The following is a 24085-nucleotide window of genomic DNA, read 5'->3' on the forward strand; positions in this document are numbered from 1 at the left end:
AAATAAGTCTGGGAGTCTTTAAGTCCTCTTCTTGGTTTTTATCTCCTAGAAGATTTCACAGTGTTGACCCATAGAGCTCACCTTGTCACCAGAAAGTGGACAATCTGGGTCTCCATGAAAGATGCTGTGATTTTGAAACCAGGTGGGGGAGATACTTGTTTTGAGAGCTCTGGCTGTTCTGCGTGTGTTATAGGGCTTTCTTTTACCCATTGAAACTTTGGGGTGACCCACTGGTTCAGTGATTGATCCACTCATTCATTCACTCATTCACCAAGCATTTATTGCACTTACTACGTGCTTGGCATTGGGCTGGATATTAGGAATATATAGGTGAATAAGACATAGTCCCTGCCTTCGAGGAGCTCAGCATCTAGTGGGAGAATCAGCCATTAAAATGTATGAGACCATAAGTGCTTTTCTGCGTAGTTTCAAAGGGTAAATTGACAATCCTGGAGAAAGAAAATTATACCTGGGGCGGGGGGGGGGGGGGGAAGCCCCTGCCATTGGATGGAGTTGCGCTAAAGAGAAGGAATGGTCTTTTGGTATATTTATGAGAAATTCCTTCTGACTTCTCCAAGGGTTCAAATAAGTCGAACTTCACAAAATCCCAGATCCTCCCACTAAGAAGTGGATGGGAAGTGGTGTCTGGGCTAGTCCTTCTACATTGACCAGTCTTGCCAGTGACAGTCCCTCTGGGGCCTCTCGCTTTTTTTTTCCACAGGTCACCTGGAGCCTGGGGCTGCCCCAGCTCTCTCAGGATTTGGCAGACATTGGAGGTGGTGGTGAAGGAGACAGTGGTGGTCAATGTTATTTGAGCAGGGTCAGCAGGCCCCGGAGCTTCCTGAGTGCACGATGCAGAAGGCTGCTTACTATGAAAACCCAGGACTCTTTGGAGGCTATGGCTACAGTAAAGCCACTGACACTTATGGCTATAGTGCCCCCCATCAGCCTTATCCACCTCCTGCTGCTGCCAACTCCCTGGACACTGATTACCCGGGCTCTGCCTGCTCCATCCAGAGCTCTGCACCTCTGAGAGCCCCAGCCCACAAGGGGGCTGAACTCAATGGCAGCTGCATGCGGCCTGGTACTGGGAACAGCCAGGGTGGTGGTGGTGGAAGCCAGCCTCCTGGTCTGAACTCAGAGCAGCAGCCACCACAACCCCCTCCTCCACCACCCACCCTGCCCCCATCGTCACCCACCAATCCAGGAGGTGGAGTGCCTGCCAAGAAGGCCAAGGGTGGGCCCAATGCTTCTGGCTCCTCAGCCACCATCAGCAAGCAGATCTTTCCTTGGATGAAAGAGTCCCGACAGAACTCCAAGCAGAAGAACAGCTGTGCCACTGCAGGTAGCTCTCTGAAGGGGCTCACTCCTGGGCTGAGTCCCTCAGACTGACCCCAAGAAGCTAGCTCACCCAGAAATCAGGAGACTCAGGGCTGGAAGTGCAACTTTGGAAGCCATATGTCTAAATCATGCAGAAATGTCCTTGATTGGGGTCATACCCTTACAGTGACAGTGTGCTCACTTCCATTCCAGCCTGCTGGTGCCATTGCTGGACAAGTCTCATAGTTATTAACAGACAGCTCTTCCTTATACTGATCTAATATCTGCTTTCCTGGGCTGCTGGTCATAACTCAGGTCCTTCTTCCATTCAATAGCTCTTCAAAACTTGAAGACAGGTGTTACAATCCCCAAGCCCGGGTGGTTACATAGCCCATATCACATGAATTCTTCTCTCTTAAATTAATAAGAACTAAAATCTAGGGAGTGCTATGTTAAGAACCATGCTAAGTGCTTTAAGAGCATTATATAATTTATTTTCCAAAGAATCCTTTCATGTAGGTATATGATAACATCCTGTATTTTAAAGATAAGGAAACTGTCAGAGATAAGTGACTTGCCCAAGATCACAAAACTACAAAAGGGCCTGCAAGGCATAACCATGGGACTCTACTTGGCCCACCCCAGCCCAATCTCGCCATCCCAGCCAATCCATGATGGGGAAGGGCATATCCTAGGGGAAGAGGATGTGCTCTGAAACAGGAGCAGCCTTGGGTTTCTCTCTCTGGAAAAGAAGACCCTAGAGTTGAGATCTTCCCTAGGTCCACTCCTGGTGTATGGAAAATGAGCAAGACCAAGAGCTCTGAGGCCTGCTCTTCTCTCTGCTCAGCCTGCTTGGTTCCTGAAATTTTCTGGCCTTGTGTTCTCTGATGCGGTTTATCTTCAAGTAGATGAACTTGCTTCCAGGTCCAGGGCTAGTTTGAGGCCTGGGATGTAGCTAACATGTTATCAGCTTTCTCTCCCAGCCTGTAAGCTCCTTCTCCTCCTGCCCCTCCTTCCCAGCTGCAGGCCCAGGCCCTCCCTCCCAGGAGAAATCCATTTGTCTTCCCAGGGAGGGAGTGGACAAGCTGCTGAGAGGTGGCAGGGGTGGTAGAAACCAGTGTTGAGGCTGCTGCTCCTAGCACTGCAGTACTCAAAATGAGCCTGTGGCCTTGGATCCCCCGAAACTCCTGGGCTGTATTTTTATGGTTTATCAGCTCCCTGTGTTTGGGTGCAGAACCCTTGGGTGCAGATGGACCGGAGTGAGAGTGAGGTGCCAAGATCTCCACCCTCTTTCCATGTTTCATGGGATGCTTTGCCCAGGAGCCAGCCTCTCAGTAAGGCAGGCTGGGGCTGCCTTCCCCTCCCCGCCCCCAGCGTCCCTCCCCCCCCCCCCCCCCCCCAGCAGAGGCTCCGAGGAGTGTTCAAAGAAATCTGGCCCTTCTTTGACAGAGGGGAAGCCTTACCAGCTGCTACTAGTCTCTCATTAAACTCCTCCACGGCCTTTGGGACGGGATGATGGACTAGGCTGGAAGGGAGGGGGCGGGCAGAATGAATCGGACCTCAGAAGGCAGATGGGGGTTTCAGGTGCAACTGATAGGTAGGTTTGGGGCGGGTGAGTTCCCCCTTGGAACCTCACCTCTCAGACGCCCCTCCCAGCTCCAGCCAGGATTAAGATGGGAGAAGGGGTAGAGGAAGAGGAGGGAACCAGGGAAGCACCCTACTCCGACCCTGGGTGTCCCCACCTCTCCCGCTCAGCGTCCCCTCTCTCTCCTTCCCTGCCCAGGAGAGAGCTGCGAGGACAAGAGCCCGCCGGGCCCAGCGTCCAAGCGGGTACGCACGGCGTACACGAGTGCACAGCTGGTGGAGTTGGAGAAGGAATTCCACTTCAACCGCTACTTGTGCCGGCCACGTCGCGTGGAGATGGCCAACCTGCTGAATCTCACCGAGCGCCAGATCAAGATCTGGTTCCAGAACCGGCGCATGAAGTACAAGAAGGACCAGAAGGCCAAGGGCATCCTGCACTCGCCGGCGGGCCAGTCCCCGGAGCGCAGCCCTCCGCTCGGCGGAGCCGCGGGCCACGTGGCCTACTCAGGCCAGCTGCCGCCCGTGCCGGGCCTGGCCTACGACGCGCCCTCGCCGCCCGCCTTCGCCAAATCTCAGCCCAACATGTACGGCCTGGCCGCCTACACGGCGCCGCTCAGCAGCTGCCTGCCGCAGCAGAAGCGCTACGCGGCGCCCGAGTTCGAGCCTCACCCCATGGCGAGCAACGGCGGCGGCTTCGCCAGCGCCAACCTGCAGGGCAGCCCGGTGTACGTGGGCGGCAACTTCGTCGACTCCATGGCGCCCGCGTCCGGGCCCGTCTTCAACCTGGGCCACCTCTCGCACCCGTCTTCGGCCAGCGTGGACTACAGTTGCGCCGCGCAGATTCCGGGCAACCACCACCACGGACCGTGCGACCCCCATCCCACCTACACAGATCTCTCGGCCCACCACTCGTCTCAGGGACGCCTGCCCGAGGCCCCCAAACTGACGCATCTGTAGCGGCCGCCACCGGCCCGAACTCTCGGCGCAATTACCTCTTTCGCTCGGGTGGTGGGGGTGGCGGGCGGGGCCCGCGGGACAGCTCGGTGACCCCCCTCCCTCGCTCTGGCCTGGTCGCTGCCTCCCGGGTCTCGGGCCAACAGCGGCCGAGGCGCAGGCGACTGGGCCTTCCCTCTCGGCGCGCCCTCCTTTGGGCGACTCGCCATAAATCAGCCGCAAGGATTCTCCTCTGTAAGCCTGACAGAGCCATATACTGCAGACCGAGGGACTCTAGTCTGGTAATGGTGTCCCGAAGGTAAGTCTGAATCCATCGGCGGCGCGCCCTGCAGAGGGACCTGAGCCCGGAGAGTCCCGGGTCTGGCCCGCGTCTAGCTTAGTTGCGGAGACCTTAATTTATATGCTCCTTCCCGTCCCGTAAGGATTGCATCGGACTCAACGATCTGTATTTATTATTTGAAGCGAGTCATTTCGTTTCCCTGATTATTTATCCTCGTCTTAATGTATTTATGTGTATATTTGTAGAATTCTCCAGCCGAGCTTAGGAACGCGCTCCCAGGCCGCGGGGGCCACATTTCACCTCTTTAGTCCGCTTGGTCTGAACTAGTTGAGAGAGTAGTTTTGAACAGTTGTAACCGTGGCTGGTGTTTGTAGTTGATGTAAAGGATTAAGATCGCAAATTGTCCTTCATGGGTAGAGTCAGGCGGCCCTGTGGCGAGGCACGACACCCGTTACTCATTTCTCAACAGCTGCAGCCCTCGCCACTCGACACAGTTTATTGATTTCAAATTGTCTGGTAATATTTGAACAAATATTTAGAATAAAAAAATTTCTCAGTCGGAAGCGTATCTGTGTTAATCACACACACTTGCAACTAGAGCTCTCTGCCTTTATCTTTCGCACAGTCCCCGTGGAAGGCCCCAAACTAGGCTGACCCTTTGAAATGTTTGTTTTCATTTATTTGAATTCTAGTACACAAATTGGTTCTGGGGACACTTGATTGCATTCTAGCTGTTGACATTGGGGGAAAATATCTTAGGATGCAAACCTAGAAGTGTTCTGGGCGGGATGAGGCGGGTAGGGGTCTCTGCGCCTGCTTTGCTGTTTCTACCGCCCCCTTTCTAGATGCCGAACGACTTTTTTAAGATTGTACTTACACTGGGGAGGCCAGAGCTCACTTTTCTGCGTTAATAAAAAAAAACTTTTAAAGAAAACTGACAATCAAAGAAAAGACACGAGAGAAGTTGTAGGAAGAATTGAGCTATGAAAAAGCTAAGGTGCAGAAAAAGAAACCATTATTTGGGGGTAGCACCTAAGCTTTTTCTCTAGGAAATGCTGTCACGACTTCTTCCTGTAGTGGTCGGTGGTTCACTTCTAAAGGAAACGGACGTTGCCCACTATGTAACGTAATAAAAGTTTCATTAATGGAACATAACAAGTATAAACACCTTGTTTACTCCAGTTTCTTTTGTACAAAATGGGCAAAAATGTCTTCAAGGATTTATAACCATTTTGTAAACATTAGCATGGCTTTAGCTAGGGGCAGACGATTTACACCCGCTTCTCTGGGAGGAGGCACTTAGAAAACGCCTTCAGATAAGGTTCAATTCTTTTGTATTTCAGCAAAGTCGGCCCACGCATCTCTATTTGGGTTGACAAATAATGCAACTCCTACTACATCCCCCGTGACACGAGGTGAAATTCCTATTGTGTGGAAATAATTTAACTTCTAATCTTCTGGTGGAACAACAATCGTTTCTATTTGGATGTTTGTGTTTCGCTAAATAATGATGGCTCAAAATAATATTTAGTTTCCTTGTTCCTTTGTGCTGTTTTTAAAATGGCATGTTAGATGGGGGTGGGAGGGGATTATCGTTTTGCTAAATTTCACCCTATCCAAGCAGGTTTAAAGCATACATGTTGTAGAAGTGTATCAACAGAATAAATGACTTTAACTGAAGGGATATTTTACCCACTTTCAAGGTTTAAAATTGGTTTCTATGAAATTTGCATCCATAGGCAGAATTTCTAATTGTCTTGTAAGAAATTATTTTTTAAGCTATTAGGGAAATCAAGGAAGAGCTTGCTGCCTTGCAGGGATTACAACAATCTTTCTTAACTGGCTAAATATTAAATAGATGAATTGTCAGGCTGTTTAGATTCAGCCTGGTTTTCCCTCATCTCCTCTTCCTATCATAAATAATAATAAAAATACATAATGCATCATGGCTCCAGGCGTTTTCCAGCGCGGTGTGTTACCGCAGGAGTATCTGCTGAGTCTGCGGGTGTCTGCAAGGCCCCAAGTGTCATCTGCGGCTTAGGGTTTCATGGATTAGACTTTAAACGGTGTCTAGCCCCGCTGACATCAGCTTCCTCTCGCATTCAGGCTCCAGAGAAGTGCGGGGTTGGGGGCCCCCTCTTTAGGCAGCCGCAGCCGCCCCAAGTGCCGCACCCCTCTCTAGTGGGGTAGGGGACTTTGCTTGGGACAAATCTTCGGCTTTTTCTCACCTCGGGAGAAAGTGTCCCCGAGTCTCCTGAGAAAGGTTCGGATCCGTTCCTGCCATTGGATGTGTTGGGCACACTGGGTCCCTCCGGGCGCGGGGTGGGGTCTGAGGCGAGTCCGCGGAGGGCGCTGCCCGCGAGAGCGCCGGTCCGCGGCACAGCCATTTAAAACTTCATAAATTATAAACAAGCCGCCTCGGCCTTCGCCATAAATTCTGCTCCTTTTGAGCCTGCAGTTAGTGTTAGGAAGCACCCGAGTCTAAACACAACCAAACGCCCTCTGAAGGGCCCAACTGCCCGCGGTTGCAAACCTTGTTTATTTCCCAGCGCCACTCTCTCCGCACCCCGAGGTCTGCACACACATTCGCCGCCTCCCCCGCCACCGCCGGCGGTCCACACTCGGCTGGGTTCCCGCTCTGCGAGGGAAGGTCACAATAGCGGCTCTATCGGCGGAGGCGCCCGCCTCCTCCCTCGCAGGCCTCGGAGCAGCAGAGACAGACGAGGGTGGGGGAGGGGAGCCCGGCCCGGCAATGGCGCCCTGGGCCAGGCTTCTCCCTCTCCCGAGGAGGACCTGCGGCGGACAGGGACCAGGCGGCAGGGGGAGGAAGCCTCTGCCCTAGCCTGGGACGTTCCCCGGGCCCGTCGCGCTGGGGGCCGCGGGGTGCGCCCCGAAGCCTCGAGGCTGCTGGCCCTGGCCGCCCGGAGCAGCCGGGTCTTCCGGGAGCGGCCGCGCCATTGTGCGCGCGGCGCCCCCAAGGCCTCCGCGGCGGGGAAGGCCACACAAAGGCAGCGCGGGGCCGGCGCCGGGCGGTGGGAGAGGGCCAGGCTGCGCTCGGCCGTGGTCTCTGGGAGGCTCCCCTCGCTTGCCTAAGCGGAGGAAATGGCTCTTTGGCTCAGGCCTCGGCCTGTTCTATTTTCTTCCCATAGAGACCGCTTTGGGGAAGGTGGGGACCAGGGAGGTTGTGGGGGATCCTCCTGAGGCCTGAAGAAAGGGATCAGGGCTGCAAGCCCAGGCCCATGGCTGGGGGGTGGCAGTCGTTTGGGAGCCCGTGGTTGTTCTGTCCAGGCAGTCAAATGTGAATTAATGCAGGGTAGGGGTGAGGCAGTGGGAATGGCCCGCTGCAAAATGGGAGGTTGGGGTGGGGAAAGAGATTTAGGGAGAGGGAGAGCTTGCTCTGGCTACCAGGAGAGGCTCAGGCCCCAGCCTGGAGTGGAGTGAGAAGACTCAACTGAGCTAGCCAGGAGGATGGGGAAGTTGCAGAGGAAAGCCCTGAAGAGTAGTCCTGGCCCCAGAAAGGCGGTAAGAAAGGGCCATTAAAGTTCACATTCTGCCTCCTGGCTTTCAGACCTCAGCCTCATCCAGGGACCTGACAGAGAAAAATCCGCCTGTGATGGAATCATTAAGTTAACCATCCATTTGTGCCATTTCTTTGTACAGGCTTTCAAAGGAAAGAAGGAGAGAACACAGAATGAGTACTTCTCTTTGGTGCAGCCCCAAGCCCCGTCCCTATCAGAGACACATCAGCTAGACTGGTTTCTCAGGCCCCAGAGGCTGCTAACCTTGCTGAATAGGATTTTTCGAATTTCTATCTATAAGGAGTATTAAAAGACAGTGATTACCTATATTAGCTACTCATCTCTTCTCCCTCCCCCATTCCATACCAGCCAACTGACCCTTGAGTGAAGTGCATCTTTTCAGCCAGCAGGCTTGAGAGCCTAGGCTCTCCATCTGTTGAGGTTTTTCATTAGGGAGGGGGAAGAGGATGTGTGTGTGTGTGGGGGTGTCTTTTTGAATAACAAAGAACAAACCCAACCTTCCAATAAAAAGCGTGTCTCTGCTTGACCTGGGGGGGCCAGAAGCTTGTTTACACGTTTAGTATCCAAGGGACAGGCCTGTTTTGACTTTATCCTGAGAATTAGCTGAAACTTCCTCCTGAAATCAAGAATTGGTTAATCCCTGTTACAAATCCAGGAAGGTCCTCTTCATCTGGGAGTTCTTGGCTTTACTTTGGTCCTTCTTTCAGAAACTGTAGGAAAAGAAGAGAATGAACTGAAGTTTGTGAGTATTAAATAAAACTAGAGGCAGAAGGCTCCAGTTGCCATGGGCCTACAGCCTTATCATTTCAGGGCACTGTAACTTCCCAGAGAGGCTATAGCTAAGGGCCTGGGTGAGCTGACCTATCCCTAGACACTTTGGACACAGGAAGCTGAGACTGCCAGCCATGCCCGTACCACCTCTGAGGACTGGCTCGCTTAGATCTCTCTTGCAGAAGGCCTGCATGGAGGGAAAAACAGTGAGTAGATGAATCCTCCACACTTACTGCACTGGTGGTGCTGGTGGTGGACAGGATCATCAAAGAGGGAAAAAATCTTAGTTTTCACTGTTCCCTTGTCTTGTACTCCAGCTACAAATGCCCTTATTTTGGGGGTCCAAAGTTAGTGCCAAATGGATTTATATACCTGGCCTAAAGCCCAGGCCTAAACACTTCCCTCAGGTCTCATACCCACTTTGGCAAGTTGGAAAAGTAGAAAGACAATCCAAAAGACTCAGTTTCAGGCCAGGTCCAGCCAGAAGAGGCAAGGTGGATGGATGTCCAACCATCTTCAGGAGCAGAAGCAGGTGAAGGGACCCCAAGAGACCCACAAGGTGGGAGATACTCCGTGAGTCCTCTTGTCCTAGATCTTGTGGCAAAATATCTTGAGTGGTTCCTATAGCTAGTCTGGATTATTTTTATGGAAGAACGATATCTGGAAAATCATGAAAATAGGGCTTTAACATCAGTAATGAGCCCAAGGAGGAGATCTTAATTTAAATGAGGATGCGTGGAGAACCTTGATAGAGATGAAATGTTTGTGCTGAGGAAGGAGGCATAAAACGAGGCTAAGAGGACCTGTTGGGCCAGGGCCTTTCTGGAGGAGCAGACGGGGAGAAGGTCTTTTGATGGTTCTATTGTTCAAAGGCTGCCCTACAAACACCACGTCCCTCCCCACCCTCCTCAGGAAGGGCCAAGCTGGAAACTGGGTCGGACGAGCTGAGCTCGAGGCAGCGGCAGAGCTGGCACCAACCTCCCTCACCCCCGTCTGCCGCCCCTGGGGGCAGCACCGACGCCTGCGGCAGGCAGAGAACACACAAAGGAAGCCCACAGCCGTCCTCGAACCTGGGGACGCTCTGGGGAGGCGGCCAGCGTGGACCCCGAGTCTGAGCATGTCCCTCCCCTCGGGGAACAATAACCGTCGATCCCCCACCCCCACCCCCGGTCGGTTGGGCGGTCACGCGGCACAAAGGCCGGGTGGGCCCGCGCCACTATGTGATGCGCGCTCGCTCGGCGCTCTGCCGGCTAGCGGCGGAGCGGCCCGGCTGCGGGGGGGGGCGGGGGGGGGGTGTTGGGGGGGTGGTGTTGGGGGCGGGTGTCGGGGTGGGGGCTGTCCTGAATCCACCTGGAACACTTTCGGAAAGACAAACGGTGAGTTAATCACCCAGCCGGCTGGCGGCAGCGTCCCCTCTGGCCTGCGAGGCGGCCCGGGGAGGAGTCTTCTGTGTGCGTCTAGGGTGGGGAGCGCGCGCGAGGTTAGTCCTATTAAGAGTTCATCAATCACCCGGTGTGCACTCTTCGCTCGACAGCGGTTCCTCCTACTTCAGAGCAAGTCTGGGCCAGCTGGGATCCGACCAGAAACCGCGAGCGGAGGCGGCGCAGGCTCGCGGGGTGAGCGCTCCCCGAGGGCGCGACCCGCCGCCCGCTCCGCCGCGCCCGGCCCCAGGGCCGCGCCGCCGGTCCCCACCGCACCCGGACCACGCAGGGTGCCCAGCGCCCTCCCAACACGCGGGGCCCCCACGCCCGCCCCTGACTCACGGTGCATCCTCTGCATCCCCCCAGACGCCCCCCTCCCCACCTTGCTCAAGTGACACACATAAACGCTGCTCTGCACCAGAAAGGGACAAATCCATTTCTGAAGACAGGACAAGAAAAGTCCCAATGGGTCAGAAGGTTCTTGCAGACTAAGAGTTTAAAAAAGATGTCCCGAGGGACTAGAATTCAGTGGAGAGTCTGAAGTAGTTTCGTTCCCTTATTTACCTGCAGGAGTATCTGTGTAGGAGGAAGCAGGGTAAGACCTCCGTTGAACTTGGAACTAAACTTGAATGCCATGTAAAATAAAAATAGACTTAAAACACCAACCACAATGATATGCCTCTCCTCTCTTTCCTCAAGTGAGGGAAGGACTCGAGTATTTTTACTTCGGCTCTTTCTGGTTCATTTTAGAAACACCATAAAGGGAGAGACTGCAAGCTGGGGAGGGGGCCGTGATTAGCATTAGAGCTGTTTACAGCGGGAGGGCTGGGTGAGCCGGTGGTGAAGCATTCTTATACTTTCTTGAGTGGCACATGTGTCCTCTTTTGTAAATTCTAAGAGTTCCAGGCTACCCCCCTTTTACCTTTTTTCTGAGTGACATCAGCTGAGAAGTTTCTGAAGTTAGTTAAATGAGCGGCCTCAGCCTATAGGAAAGAGCCCCTGAAGGACAGAAAGTCCCAGCTTTCTCTCCCATCCCCTCAGTCCTCCTCGCTCTCATCATCTTCTGGGTGGAAATTAACTTGTTTTGGAGAAATATTCTATCATTTTACTTCAGACAGACATAAGCTGAAGCATTAAGCCTTGCATAGTGTCCTGAACCCATTAAGCAATTAACATAACTGGTCCTGTTGTCCTTGTTCTGCCCCCTTTCTTCTTGCCTTTTACTAATACCTACTGAACAGCTCCTATGTGCACTGTGCTGGGCTTTGGGATACAAAAATGAGTCACTAATGGTGTGTGCCCTTCTATCTCCTGGGGGAGAAAAAGAATCCTAAAACAGTGTGACAGATGCCATAACAGAGGTGTGGCCAAAATGTTCCTAGAATACGGAGAAGGAGCCACTAACAGCATTGTACTCTCAGAAAAGGCTTCTCAGAGGAGGTGAATTTGGGTCCCTAAAGTATGGAAGTTTTTTAGGCCCAGGAGGGAGAGACATACCAAGAAGAGAGAGCTGTGCAGGCTAAAAGCAGGAAGGGAAGAAAGAGCAAGGTCTGGCCCTGGAACACGGAGAGTAGTTGGGAGTGGGTCATGTGGCTGGAAAGAGAGGCTGTATAAGGTCCATGGAAAGGGATCTGGACTTAATCTATAGGCAATGGGGAGTCACTGAAGGTTTTAAACTGGGACATGAGGTCATTATTTGGAAAGCTCACCCTTGGGGGTACTGTGTCTGACTGGAGAAAAGAGAAAGAGGAGGCAGGAAGAACAAAACATGAGGCTGCTGAAATAATCCAGCCTAGAGAGGAACTAAGGTAATAAGGATGAAGAGGAGAGACATTCAGGATGAGGAATTCAGAGGGATTGGTGATCAGCTGGATGAGTGAATGAGGAGTTGTGGATGTTAATCCCTAGGTTTCTATTTTGAAGGCGGAGTGAATAGGTCACTCACCAAAATGAATACAGGAGGGCGCAGAGAATACTTTGCAGGGGAAAGTAATGAGTTCAACTTTAGGTCTACATTGTGTCTTCTGATTTGCTAACTGATACATTTTGTATTTTGACCCTAAGTAATTCACTTGATCTTTCTGGCCTTCAGGTTCATGGTCAATGAAACAGTCAATAAACATACCTACCTCATAAGTTTATCATTCAAGCAGCGTGTGTGTGTGTGTGTGTGTGTGTGTGTGGTATTATCCTCACCAGGTCCAAGTGAGTGTCCTATATAAAGCTAAAATCTAGGGGAAACATCCTTTTACCCACACTATGCTGATCAATACTTAGGTCCTGGGTGGTCATTGAGAAATAAGTCTCAGGGAAATTAAAAACAACACCCTCCTGCTTCCCAGATATTGAATCCAAGCTAATGCTTAGGACTAGCTCAGATCAGATTGCTAATCAGAGCCCCTTTGTTTCCGGAGAGTACTCTCTAGGGGACACATGCAGAAATGTGGTCTTGGTATCAGACCACTAAAGAGGAGGCCTCTTAACAGATGTCAGAAAGCTGTGCTTTTTTCTATCACGTGTCTTTCAAGGAATCCTGGAAGCCACCCACTCCCTTGAACCTCCTTAAGCTTCCTTGTGGCACAGTGTAGCACAGGAAGGAATGCTGAACATCTAACCTTGGCCATTTACATTGGGTCTGACTATAGTAAGTTGTTTATCTTTTCTGTGTCAGCATTACCATTTGTAAAATAGAATTTTGAAAGGATCAAATAAGATAAGGAAGAATGACATTTTTGGAGATGCTAGAAGAGTAAGTAAAAGGTATTATTTTTCACTTATCAGAGTGGCAAAAATAAAACACGTTAATATCCCATTGACTTGGCAAGGGTGTGAGGAAACAGGAATTCTCCCATGTTGCCAGTAGAGGTGTAAAGGGGTTCACTTCTAAGGACAGCAATTTGGCAACATGTATCAAAACTGCCAGTGCACATGCTTTTGACTAAGTAATTTCAAAAGGAATTTTTCTAATAAGTAAAAAGTTCAACATGTGTTTGTAATAGCAAAAGACTGAAAATAAGCTAAATGCTCATTGATAGGGGACTGGCTAAATAAATTGTGGTGGAGGTATACAGTAGAACAGCATGAAGTTGTAAAAATAAACCAAGAACTTCTGTGTGCATTTATATGAAATGATCTTCAAGATACAATAGAGGGAAAAGCATGGTGCAAAAGAGTCTATCTAATATGCTATCATTTGTAAAAAAAGTGAGGAGATGCACACACACATATTTATATAAATGTATAGGTATAAAGGATCTCTGGAAAGATATATAAGAAACTCATAAAACTGGTGCCTATGTGAAGGGGAACTAGGTGGCTGGGGATGAGGGTGGGAGAAAGACCTTCAGGCATATCCTTTTGTACCCTTTGAATCTTAAACCATGTAAATTTAAATTTACTACCTATTTATAAAATAAAGGAGCAAAAAAGTAAATGATCGTACAAGAGTGACCTGGGTGTACCTGTGTGTGTTTACACATGTCCTTATTTGTACTTGCTCTATTCAGGTACATAAATCTAGGCACACCTCTTGTTTTGTCCCCCCAGGGCCCTGATGCTGATCGGGCTCAGCAAGAAATGGGGGGATCCTTTACCCTTGCTTGGTGGAGGGAGTGGGGCCCCAGGTCCACCTCTGTCTTCTCTTGCAGGAGTAGCTCCAGGTGGGGCCCCAGAAGCCTGGGCCACAAGTTTAGCACACAAATCCCAAAGGGAGGGCAGCAGACCTCCCAGGCACCCGGACCGTGCGGTCTCCCAATGAGGGTGCCTCCTTGAACACTGTTCACTCAGCATCCAGGCCACCATGGCGCCAAGGAGGGGCTGCCCCACTCCTCGCTCATGGCAGACTGTGGAAAGGCAGCCGACTGGCAGAGTCAGAGAGCCAAGTTGGTGCTCTCATTTTTTGCAGGATGGCTTTGCCATTTAACTCTGAGTGAAGTGACTCCCTCTCTAAAATGAGGGGTTTGATGTCACTTATCTCTAAGGGGCCTTTTAACATTGGCATCTTATGCTGTGAAAGGTCAGTCTTGAGCCAGAGGAAGAGTTACCTCATAGACCAAGGGACATTTCACCCCCTCTGGATCGCTGGGGTTCAGTGCTCATCCCAGACAATTTGGGAGGGGTGTAGGAAATGAGAGGAGGCTCCTCCCTCTTAAAACTCCCATTCCTACTCCTTCCTTCTTCCCATTGCCTCAGAACCACTCTAAATTTTCTCTGAAGAGACTGAGAGAGACAAACTCTTCACTTTCTGCCCCACTGGCATCCTCAAAGCCAAGTCAGGGAAGTGGCAAGGAGCAGAAGTGAGCCAGGTCTCTGCAAAGCACTATTTTGTCAGCAAAATTTGGGAAACTCCTACTGACTACTTAAGGATATTTTCCGGAACTTCAGCCCAACTAAACTTAAGTTTGACCTTGATATTGACCTCTCTGCCCCTACCATCCACCAGGCTTCTGGACACTTCAGGTATACTTGAGCTCCAGCTGGCCACAAGCTCTCATCATGCTGGTCAAGGGCCCCTCCCACAGAATCACCCCTCTCTCCCCACACTGCCCACCCCCCAGCTCCTAAAGCAGCAATTCCCTAAGTGTGGTTCCGAAGAACCTTGCTTTAGAATCAGCCAAGAGGCTTATTAAAAATAAAGACTCCTGGGGCCGGCCCGGTGGTACAGCGGTTAAGTTCACACGTTCCACTCAGCAGCCCGGCGTTAGCCAGTTCGGATCCCGGGTGCTGACCTACACACCACTTGTCAAGCCGTGCTGTGGCAGGCATCCCACATATAAAGTAGAGGAAGATAGGCACGGATGCTAGCTCAGGGCCAGTCTTGCTCAGCAAAAAGAGGAGGACTGGCTGCAGATGTTAGCTCAGGCCTAATCTTCCTCAAAACACACACACACACACAAAAATAAAATAAAAATAGACTCCTGAGTCAGACCTATTGGATTAAAATCTCTGGGGGTGGGCTGAAGAGCTTGCACTTTTACACAAGCTTCTATAGTGATTCCTACCCACATGAAGTGGTTTTGGGAGCCAATAATCTAAGGATATCCTTTAGTCAATGTTAGTCATGGTGAAGACACACCATTCTGTCCATTTTTATTTCTGTCCAACAAACATTTATTAAATGCCTACCGTATGTCAGGCATGGACTTGACCCATAAGCCTTTTACTCATAAAGTTCTAAGGGAAAGACACAGCACTCTAAACTCTTTTCCTCGGGGAGGGTCACGTTATCAGACTTCTACCAGGTTTAGAATTCCTGTCCTTAGGATCTCTTTTATCCCCACCTCCATCCTGGGATGACTGAAGGATGCTGCAGAGAACTGCAAATCTTGCTTAAAAGAAGACTCCTCTCTTTTTTTTACTCCAACAGGCAAGAGCCTTTCTATCCTTGGCGGTGGTGGAGCCGAGTTCATGTGGTCAGGTATCTCCAAGGGGTAACACAGTGTGGCCTGTGGACAGGGGTTGCAAGAAGCTTCTTTGGAACAACAGTAAACACACAGAAGACCACACTGCCACCCTCTATCACCTCTGTCTGCAGAAAAGAAGCTTGTTGTTGTTCCAGTGGGAGAGAAAGGTAGTGATGGGGGTGGTAGGGGGTGGCTGCTGTGGTGAGCAGGATGGGAGAGATTTCAAAGCATTCCTACATCAAACACAACCTGGCAATCAGATGCCTCTGCTGTCACCTCCAGCTGAGAATTCACAGCACTGGGACCCAGCAGGGCAAGTGACCCTTGGGAATTCATGGCTTGAACAAGCAATAAATTAGAAAGACATTTCTCCCATACCCTGTGAACATCTAGGGGACAAACTTTAAAGCTACTCAAAATATTCTCTACTCACATCCTTCTACACACACTTCCCCCACTATCTTCCAATCTCTCCTTAGAAAATTACAGATCTAGATTCTCTTGGAGTAGATTTATAGTACAGCTAAGACCTGTGCCCGAAATGAATCCCTCGTTCCTTTGGCTTGAGAATATCTTTTTTCCCAGCCTAGACCTCCCCCAGCAAAATCTTCTTACACAGTAGGTCCTTGGCAAAAGTTTGTTGAATCTGAGCCTGAGATGACCAGAGTCTTGACTTCCAACCTGAGCAAGTCAAGAACCAGCCCAGGAGTGGAGGTGGCAACTCTGAGCCCCGAGGTGTAGGATATGCCAAAGACTGGGAGATTAAAGGGACTAGAGAGAAGGATGCACAGAGTGTAGCCCTCTGTGTGCAATTGCCAGGGAACTACTATTGGTCTGAGCAAACACTGAATACCCTACCCACCCACTCTCACCCACAGTTGTGAAAACAAAACACAATTTTTTAAAGATCTCATTCTCTTTTAGGACATACTCCCTCACCAAAAGCTAAATCTCCAAAATTGTGCTTCTGGGAAACGTTGTGGACAGCTTGTGGGTGCATCAAAGTCAATGCTTAATTCTGACAGGAAGGACCCCACCTTTGCCCCAAAGGCTTAACAGCAAAAACCTGGTCCTTGTCGCAGTGAAGGTTGCCAAGGCACCTAGGCTGCCTGTTTTTCCTGAAACCTTAGAGAAAAGGCTCTTAATTTGATAGATCTGGGTCAGATTTGCCAGACAATCAAGGCTGGACTTTCTGTCCTACGTCCTAGGTTGCAGCCATCTGGACATCTTCTCCAGAAAGGTTTACAAGGCCGTCCTTCCTTCTGGACCCTCTGGGTCCCTTGGGCCTAGGAGTTATGATCAGATGAGTACCTTCTGAGAAAGGGCCTTATAGTTTTGAGATACGAATGTGAGAGCTGGGACATTATGCTGGTAAAAATTGGCAATTAGAGTCCAGCAAGAGGTGGATGAAGGACACTGAGAACTCAGCAGCATCGGACTTGCTGGTACTTTTGTATGAAGAGGACAGAGGGAGGACAGTGAAGAAATGCATCTACATTGAAGCCTGAGCTAGGTCTGAACAGCTCTATCATCTCCTGACCAGGATGCTAGAGAAGAGCCTTTATCTTAAAAAAAAAAAAAAAGATTTAGGATGTTTGTCATCTGATTGGCTACAGAAGAGAACTGAAGTAGCAACATCAAGTGTGAAGGGCTATTTTAGCACAGGATTGTACTTCCCAATCAAATCCAAGAACTCCAGCAGAGCAGGAACCCCACACCCCTTTAGCTTTGTGCTCATTCCTCTACCTACTGCCCTCTGCATCTTGACTCAGCTTCAGCCCTCGCCAGCACTAACACTTCTGGAGCGGCTTTCTTTATCCTCAGGTTCACATCCCTGTAAGGAACCGCCTCCCTGGACTGTGATGGCTCCTATTTTCCAGACTTCCTTTGACTGGAATTTTAGGCAAGGGCTCAATCGCTCTTTCATAACAAGTGGATCACTAAAACAATAACAAAACCTCGTCACCATAACTCGGAGGCTGTAACACATCAAGTTCTCAAGGGCACTTGAACAAGCCAAGAGGACTCTTTACTCACACAGTTTTAGGAAACCACCCTCTTTCATTACTGCTGTGTGTAAATAACACTTATTTATTTAATTTGTTATTTTCCAACAGCCCCAGAGTGGGAAACACTAAAAGAAATGGTCAAGGAAGTTGGCAAGTTTGTCAATGTAAAGCTTGTCTTTGTAACCCGTCTACTCTTCGTTTCCTGTGCCAGTTGCACTTTTATTTCCCGTCTCTCTCCACTCAGTAAACAAAACCATATTATCAAGGGAAAGACATGAGCCCATTAACATTGTGAGCCCTCAGATTTCACTCGCAAGAGACAACGCAGCACTTATCTGATGGAACAGAAGCTTTAATTGCCTTGAGGTACAAGCCCATCCAAACCTCTGAGATCGGACCGGTCCCTGGGAAGCCTATGCGCTCTCCGAGCCAAACGCCTCGGGAAAGCGTGCGCAGCACTGGCGCATGAGCCAGCCTCCCAGACAGGAGCACAAGGAGCGCTCCACCAAAGGGCAGATCCTCTATTTTGACAATCTAGGGGGGAAATCTGCTAAACTTCCCCACCAGGCAGAAACTTTATCTTTTGTCCAAATCAAAACTTGGCACTCCAACACTCGCCCTTACCATGCCGCCACAAATGGAAGGAGTGGCAGAAGCTGAAGGGAATGCTGTGAAATAATGTGAAAATCTAGTCTAAAATGAAGATTTTGTGCCTCCGCAGGTACACAGCACCTACAGCATAAAACTGAGTCCCATGCGTCGGCGGGAGGGGGGAAAAAGAGGGAAATTCAAACATCTACTCCAGCCAGGTTTAGGAGAGAGATAACACCAGTGCCAAGGAAACCGAAAGCTCATAGAGCTCAGAGAAAAAGGGAGAATAACTTTACCTTCCCTGGAGAAGGGCTAGGAGCAGTCCCCACGGGCCGAGCTCCACGTTCCCTTGTAACCCCTTCCGCACCGCGGCGCCCACATTGCGCGCCCGAGGGACTAGCCACCCACGATCCAGGAGAGCAAGCTCTCTCGCCCTCTCCATCCTCTCGCCCTCTCCATCCTCTCGCCCTCACCCGAGCGGCCAGTCCCCCCTTTCTCCGCCACCTCGTTCCTTTGCTGCCCGGGGAGCGGGCGTCCTGCGCTCTCGCCCCGCCTCCCCCAGGCAGCCCCCCGGGCCGCGCCGGCTCTCCCCCGGGCCCGCGGGCGCCGGGCGGCGGCCTCCCGCAGGGTTGGCAAAGTTGGCGGCGGGGCAGGCGCGTGGAGCCGCGCGCCCGTCTGGCCCCGGGCCGTGCGGGGAAGGCGCCCATTGGCCGGCCCGCGCCACGTGGTCACCCCCGCCGCTATATGAGGCCACTATTTACCTCCGGCTCGCTCGCCATGGCTCGGCAAGGGCAGCTCGGGTAGAGAGGAGCGGCGGAGCGGCGCAGACCGCGGCGGCCCCGCCCTGCCCGGCACCCCGACCCCGGCCCCTGCCCCGGCCCGCGCGCTCAGGGGTGTGGGCCGGAACCATGAGCTCCTACCTGGAGTACGTGGCGGGCGCCAGCGGCGGCGGCGGCGACGTGCTGAGCTTCGCGCCCAAGTTCTGCCGCGCCGACGCCCGGCCCGTGGCCCTGCAGCCCGCCTTCCCCCTGGGCAGCGGCGACCGCGCCTTCGTCAGCTGCCTGGCTCTGGCCGCCGCCCGGCCTGCGCCCTCGCCCCCCGCCGCCCCCGCGCCGCCCTCGGCCGCGCCCCCGTACGCGCCGTGCAGCCTGGAGGGGGCCTACGAGGCGGGCGCCGCCCCGGCCGCGGCGGGGGGCGCCGACTACGGCTTCCTGGGGCCCGGGCCCGCCTACGACTTCCCGGGCGCACCGGGGCGGCCGGCCGACGACGGCGGGGCGCAAGTCCACTACGCCACCTCGGCCGTCTGCTCGGGCGGCGGCCCCTTCCTCCTCAGCGGGCAGGTGGACTACGCGGCCTTCGGCGAGCCCGGCCCCTTCCCAGCGTGTCTCAAGGAGCCCGCCGACGGCCACGCTGGGGTCTTCCAGACTGCGTCCCCGGCGCCCGGCGCCTATCCCAAGTGCGCCTCACCGGCCTCCGGCCTCCCCGCCGCCTTCAGCACGTTCGAGTGGATGAAAGTGAAGAGGAACGCCCCCAAGAAAAGTGAGTACTTGGGCCGTGGATGGCCGCAGCTGGGGTCGGGGACCGAGCCTCCTCCGCGGCGTGGCGCTGGGAGCGCGGTGCAGCTGTCCCTCCCGACGGCAACTTGGGTTTTATGGAGGAAACGCGTCCCGAAGCGTTATTAAAGTAGGCGAATTCCATGGAGCGTGCCCCGGGGACACGCTCTGAAAATGTGCCGGGCATTGAGAACGTTGCAGGAAAGAGCTCTCCGTGGAGCGTTTCTCCTGGCACAAGTGTGTTTACAGGGACCCAGGAGCGCTGCGCTGTGACTTTGATTCTAACTGTAGCCGCATTGCTCGCCCGCGTCCTGTCCCCGCGTCCTCTCGCCCCGCTGACGCCCTGTCTTTCCGTTGCAGGCAAACTCGCCGAGTATGGAGCCGCTAGCCCCTCCAGCGCGATCCGCACTAACTTCAGCACCAAGCAACTGACAGAACTGGAGAAGGAGTTTCATTTTAATAAGTACTTAACTCGAGCCCGACGCATCGAGATAGCCAACTCCTTGCAGCTGAATGACACCCAGGTCAAAATCTGGTTCCAGAACCGCAGGATGAAACAGAAGAAAAGAGAACGAGAAGGGCTTCTGCCCTCGGCCACGCCCGTGGCTTCTCTCCAACTTCCCCTCTCAGGAACGAGTCCCACCAAGTCGGGCAAGAACCCGGGGAGCCCTTCTCAGGCCCAAGAACCATCATGAGGTTTAGTCTTTAGGCTGAGGAACCTTGGCCTGCAGAAGTCATAGGCCACCCCATCCCTTTCTAGACTTGCTCAGTTCGGGAGGGAGGTGGGCATGGGCAGAAATTAATAGAGGTTTCACTTGGGAGAGGAAGTATCTTAGTCGGCTTCTGAGTTCCAGGCTAGGAGTGTACAGATATTAATTTCAGGTCTCTTAAGCCACTCGTTTGTGTATTACTTGTGTCTTATCAGGGAAAAGGTGCCCAGCCCAGCCCTGCTGCTATGTTGTGTAACTTAGTCATATGCAATTCTTGGGTGCAGAGTGGCAGAGCATTAGTTGCTGAACTCTGCCAACTCCCTGTTGTGCTCAGAAGAGCATCTGCCCAAAATTTTTCTGGTTTTAATCTAAAGGGCAAGGCTACCTGTATGCAGCTCCTTGAGATGACCAAAGCTAGTTAGGGCCTCTTGATGTAGCTAAGCTGCTTCAATGATCTTCACATTTGCACTCCAGTTCTTTTCTTTTTCTTTAAAAACCAATTTCTACCTCTCCATGTGCCTGAGTGAAGAAGATACAATCGCTATTTAGTTAGTAGCTGAACACATCCATAGGGCAGGTAAAGATTAGAACCTCAACTACATCTTGATACTAGTTACTCAAACTTGAATGTAAATATATACAGTGTGTATATTTTTTAAAAGGTTTGCTTGCAATGAACTTATGTATGACATTTAATGTCAGAGCATGTAAAGGGTTTGAACTTTTCCTTTGTAATAAAACTACAGAATCTGCTATTCTCTGCCTTTCCTTGCACTCTTCATTTTGATTATCTTTCTTTAAGGCTGATTCAGTTTCTTCTGGTTGGAATTTCTTGATTCTGCTATGGTGATTTGTTTAAGGTTGATAACTTTAAAAAATAACACCTCTTATAGGTTGTATACACAAACAACAAGTTAGGGACAATTATCTGAGCAGATTAAGGGAGAGGAAAAACTACTCTTCCAGATATCCAAGTAACTAAGGAAGCACTCTTGGCTTCAGTGCCCCAGTTTTATGGTCAATGCGTAGACTGCGCATTGACTCAAAGATTAGGAGTCCACTGTGGGAATGACTTACAGCCAAAGAGATGCTGTGGAGAGATCTCCTTGTTCTTTTGTCTCCTGCTCTCACAAAAGGAGAAGAAAGGCGACCTGAAGACTGTTAGTTGGTTAGTTGCTTAGTGTTGTCTGAGAAAGGTGGCTGCACAACAAAAAGCTCTCAACAGCCAAACTCCCATTTCCAAAGTCAAGAATTGCAGAGGAGGCGGGGAGAGTAGTCAGAGCTTTCCGCTTCCTGTACCCCAGATGGTGCATCCGGCCTTATAAGAGAGCAAAGGGTGCCTTTCTGTTTTCAAAAATGAAATATTTTCAAATGAATTCTTTGGAAGAAGCACAAGCACAAAATGTAAAAGTTTGCAAGTGGGTATGTGGCAAAACCCCTTATTTTCACCCAGCTCTCCAGTTCCCAACCCTGAAGGCACCCATGGCTGACCAGGGTTTTATGTAACCTTACAGAAATAGTATTTGGAAAAATGCAATGTTAATACACAAAATCAATTGGATACTTGGGACAATTGTCAGGGCAGGTTATTTTCTTCACTTTACAAATAGCTACAGCTGTATCTTTACGTTCTCTGTGTAGTTCAACTGAAAGGCTTTAAGTCCCAAATAATCCAGGTAAGAAGCTCAGCTCTCCTTTTAGCTAGATTTCTAGATTCTAGTGTAGTGCTTCAAATCCAATAATTTAGCAATCATGGAGGATTACTTTCCCTATAAAACAGTGATGTGATTAGTTGTCTTAGAAGATTAAAATTACACTTAAACTCCCGTCCTTTGCACCCACATTTTAATGGAGTTGAGAAAGTGAAATTTTCAGCTCTAACAAACTCAGGTGATGAGGGGGAAAAGGTATCACTTAACAAACAGGTCTGTCAATGCTCTGCTTCTGTTTCACCGGCCGCCCTTCACTAACTTGATGCTAATCAGATCTTGTTTGAAGCAACAGCCCCCCTCTGAGTTCTGTAGCTATTTGAAAAGACTTGTTAAAGGAGTTGCAACCTGCTTGCTTACAGCCACCTCTGGGCTTCCCCTGCAGTGGTCTTTGACAAGATGATGTTTCCTTTTTGATAAGCATTTAAATGTACACCTCAACAAAAAAATACCAACACGCTTGGTCATTTCCTTAATCTACCACCCTTTTCTCTGAGAAAATACTGCTTTTCCTTTTGAAGCTACTCCTAGCACTTAGCTCTGATGGATGTCTTCCGGGATGAAGGTGGCTATTTTGACATACATATAATGCTGTTCTAAGAATCAGGCCAATATTAGCTATTTTTTGACCAACCCCAGGGATCTTTAAAAGCTTTCTTAATGCAGATTGCTGTACAGCTATATTCAGTATTAGGGAGAGTCCTGGCTGGAGATCGAGACGAACTAGGTGATGTCTAGAGGTCCCTTCCGGCGGTGAAAATGCCACAGAAACAATTCGGTGACTCCTACACATTTTATTCTGGGCCTATCATTGGAAGAAAGAGAGTTCAGGTCTAAGAAACCAAATGCAGTCCCTAGGGATACAACACTATGTTTATACAAGAAAGGTGAATTTTAGACATTATTAAATACGTCTCATCAGTGGAGGTACCTAGCCCATGTGGATCCTTGATAGAGCATTCCCCTTCTCATTATTCGGAGCCTTGTGTTATTTTGAGTCAGATCCTCCGTGAAGCATGATGGTTACTACGCAAACTGGGAAACTGCTAAAACAATCCTACTTCTATTTGGTAAGATTTCAAACTAAGTATGCTAATTTACCCTCCAGCAATCCGTTACAAGAATGAATACACAGTGGACAGTTTTGGCTGTTGTATAACTAACTGTTCAATGGTCTTTTGTCTTCACAGAATGACCAAGTGTCTCTTTTTCTGGATTCAAGATAGTTGGGAGTGAGAAAGAAGAAATAAAGCATTTAATAACATATAAAATTTCCATTACTTGAGTACTAGCAAGTCAAGGACTTGCTAATGTAAAAACCTAAAGCAATGTCACCTAGATCCTCAAAAGATTAATTGTATGTAATTTATTCTGCCTTAATTCGTATACAGTGAGGCCCAAGACCAGGAGAAGTTATGTCCGATTATCATGTCGTCAGAAAAGAGGAGCAGGCTCGGAGAGTTGCATTACTTCTGAATTTCTTAATTATTTCTTAGGGCCAAACAAATCCTCTGTATTTGCTGAATATTGAGTTTGAAAACCTCAGGACCTAATCAGGTTCAGAGAGATGTTTAGTTTGACCACAGACCTCTCAACAAGAAAAATGCCCATTGTCAAAATTTTATTTGTGGTTTTAAAGTGAAACCATACTGGACATATCTCACAAATAATGATAAATCTCCATCTAAATAGAAATCAAGATTTTTATGGTTTCGACTTGTATACCACATTTCCAGGGCATGAACATGCAACAAATATACAAAATACTTCTATATAACATCTCACTTATAACTGCTTCTGAAGTTATATTTGTTATGCAGAAATATAATTTCAATAGAAACTGTTTAACTAAATTCAATAATGAACCAAGGGGAAAGAAATCCTAAATATTGGAATGAAAAGAAGGTCTGTGACTTAGATTGTAAAAATTTAAACATTATTTCATCCACTTTTAAAAGTCTTACGGATACAATTTAATAAAATAAAAAACCGCCAAAGAGTGTTCATTTGGACTTGTTGTAATAGCTAATAAAGCAGGTCACTGACACTATTGAGGCGTTTCCAGAGGGTGCTAGACTATGTAGCACATCCCATTCTTAGGGCTTTTGCAGAGCCTAAATGATAATTTGAGGGCATGTCTTTAAGAAAAAAATCCTCCAAATTATAAATGCAAAATTGCTAGGGCACCTCCCAGGACTTGGAAGGGTCCAAGTTAGTGAGCTTAAGTTTCTTAGGGTTCATG

The 24085-nt window shown here is 50.1% G+C and overlaps 2 protein-coding genes and 2 long non-coding RNA genes across 4 annotated transcripts; 3 read left to right on the forward strand and 1 right to left on the reverse strand.

Annotated features, from left to right (window-relative positions):
• Window positions 1-804: 804 nt before the first annotated feature.
• On the forward strand, window positions 805-4701 carry HOXD3 (homeobox D3). Its single transcript, XM_023622045.2, has 2 exons — window positions 805-1345; window positions 3104-4701. The coding sequence occupies exons 1-2, from the start codon at window positions 805-807 to the stop codon at window positions 3859-3861; spliced, it is 1299 nt and encodes a 432-aa protein (XP_023477813.1). The 3' UTR covers window positions 3862-4701.
• Window positions 4702-6658: 1957 nt separating this feature from the next.
• On the reverse strand, window positions 6659-9600 carry LOC106781921 (uncharacterized). The gene is made up of 3 exons (XR_001378710.3): window positions 9519-9600; window positions 8869-9108; window positions 6659-8387 (listed from the first exon to the last, which is right to left on the reverse strand). It is a non-coding gene; the product is annotated as an uncharacterized lncRNA (long non-coding RNA).
• A 155-nt stretch (window positions 9601-9755) lies between these two features.
• Window positions 9756-10293, forward strand: LOC111768748 (uncharacterized). The gene is made up of 2 exons (XR_002801221.2): window positions 9756-9824; window positions 9983-10293. It is a non-coding gene; the product is annotated as an uncharacterized lncRNA (long non-coding RNA).
• An 8364-nt stretch (window positions 10294-18657) lies between these two features.
• Window positions 18658-20889, forward strand: HOXD1 (homeobox D1). The gene is made up of 2 exons (XM_023622046.2): window positions 18658-19410; window positions 19785-20889. Exons 1-2 carry the CDS (start codon window positions 18780-18782, stop codon window positions 20117-20119), a joined length of 966 nt encoding a protein of 321 aa, XP_023477814.2. The 5' UTR covers window positions 18658-18779; the 3' UTR covers window positions 20120-20889.
• Window positions 20890-24085: the final 3196 nt, after the last annotated feature.

This window comes from Equus caballus, chromosome 18, assembly GCF_041296265.1.
Source record: "Equus caballus isolate H_3958 breed thoroughbred chromosome 18, TB-T2T, whole genome shotgun sequence".
NCBI classification, from domain to species: domain Eukaryota; kingdom Metazoa; phylum Chordata; class Mammalia; order Perissodactyla; family Equidae; genus Equus; species Equus caballus.

What these genes read in the sequence shown, in the direction of transcription:
- HOXD1 (XM_023622046.2), top strand. Translation starts at nt 18,780, where the DNA reads ATGAGCTCCTACCTGGAGTACGTGGCGGGCGCCAGCGGCGGCGGCGGC. An exon ending in GAGGAACGCCCCCAAGAAAA is followed by an intron (nt 19,411 to 19,784) that starts GTGAGTACTTGG and finishes TTTCCGTTGCAG; the next exon opens with GCAAACTCGCCGAGTATGGA.
- HOXD3 (XM_023622045.2), top strand. Translation starts at nt 805, where the DNA reads ATGTTATTTGAGCAGGGTCAGCAGGCCCCGGAGCTTCCTGAGTGCACG. An exon ending in GAACAGCTGTGCCACTGCAG is followed by an intron (nt 1,346 to 3,103) that starts GTAGCTCTCTGA and finishes TTCCCTGCCCAG; the next exon opens with GAGAGAGCTGCGAGGACAAG.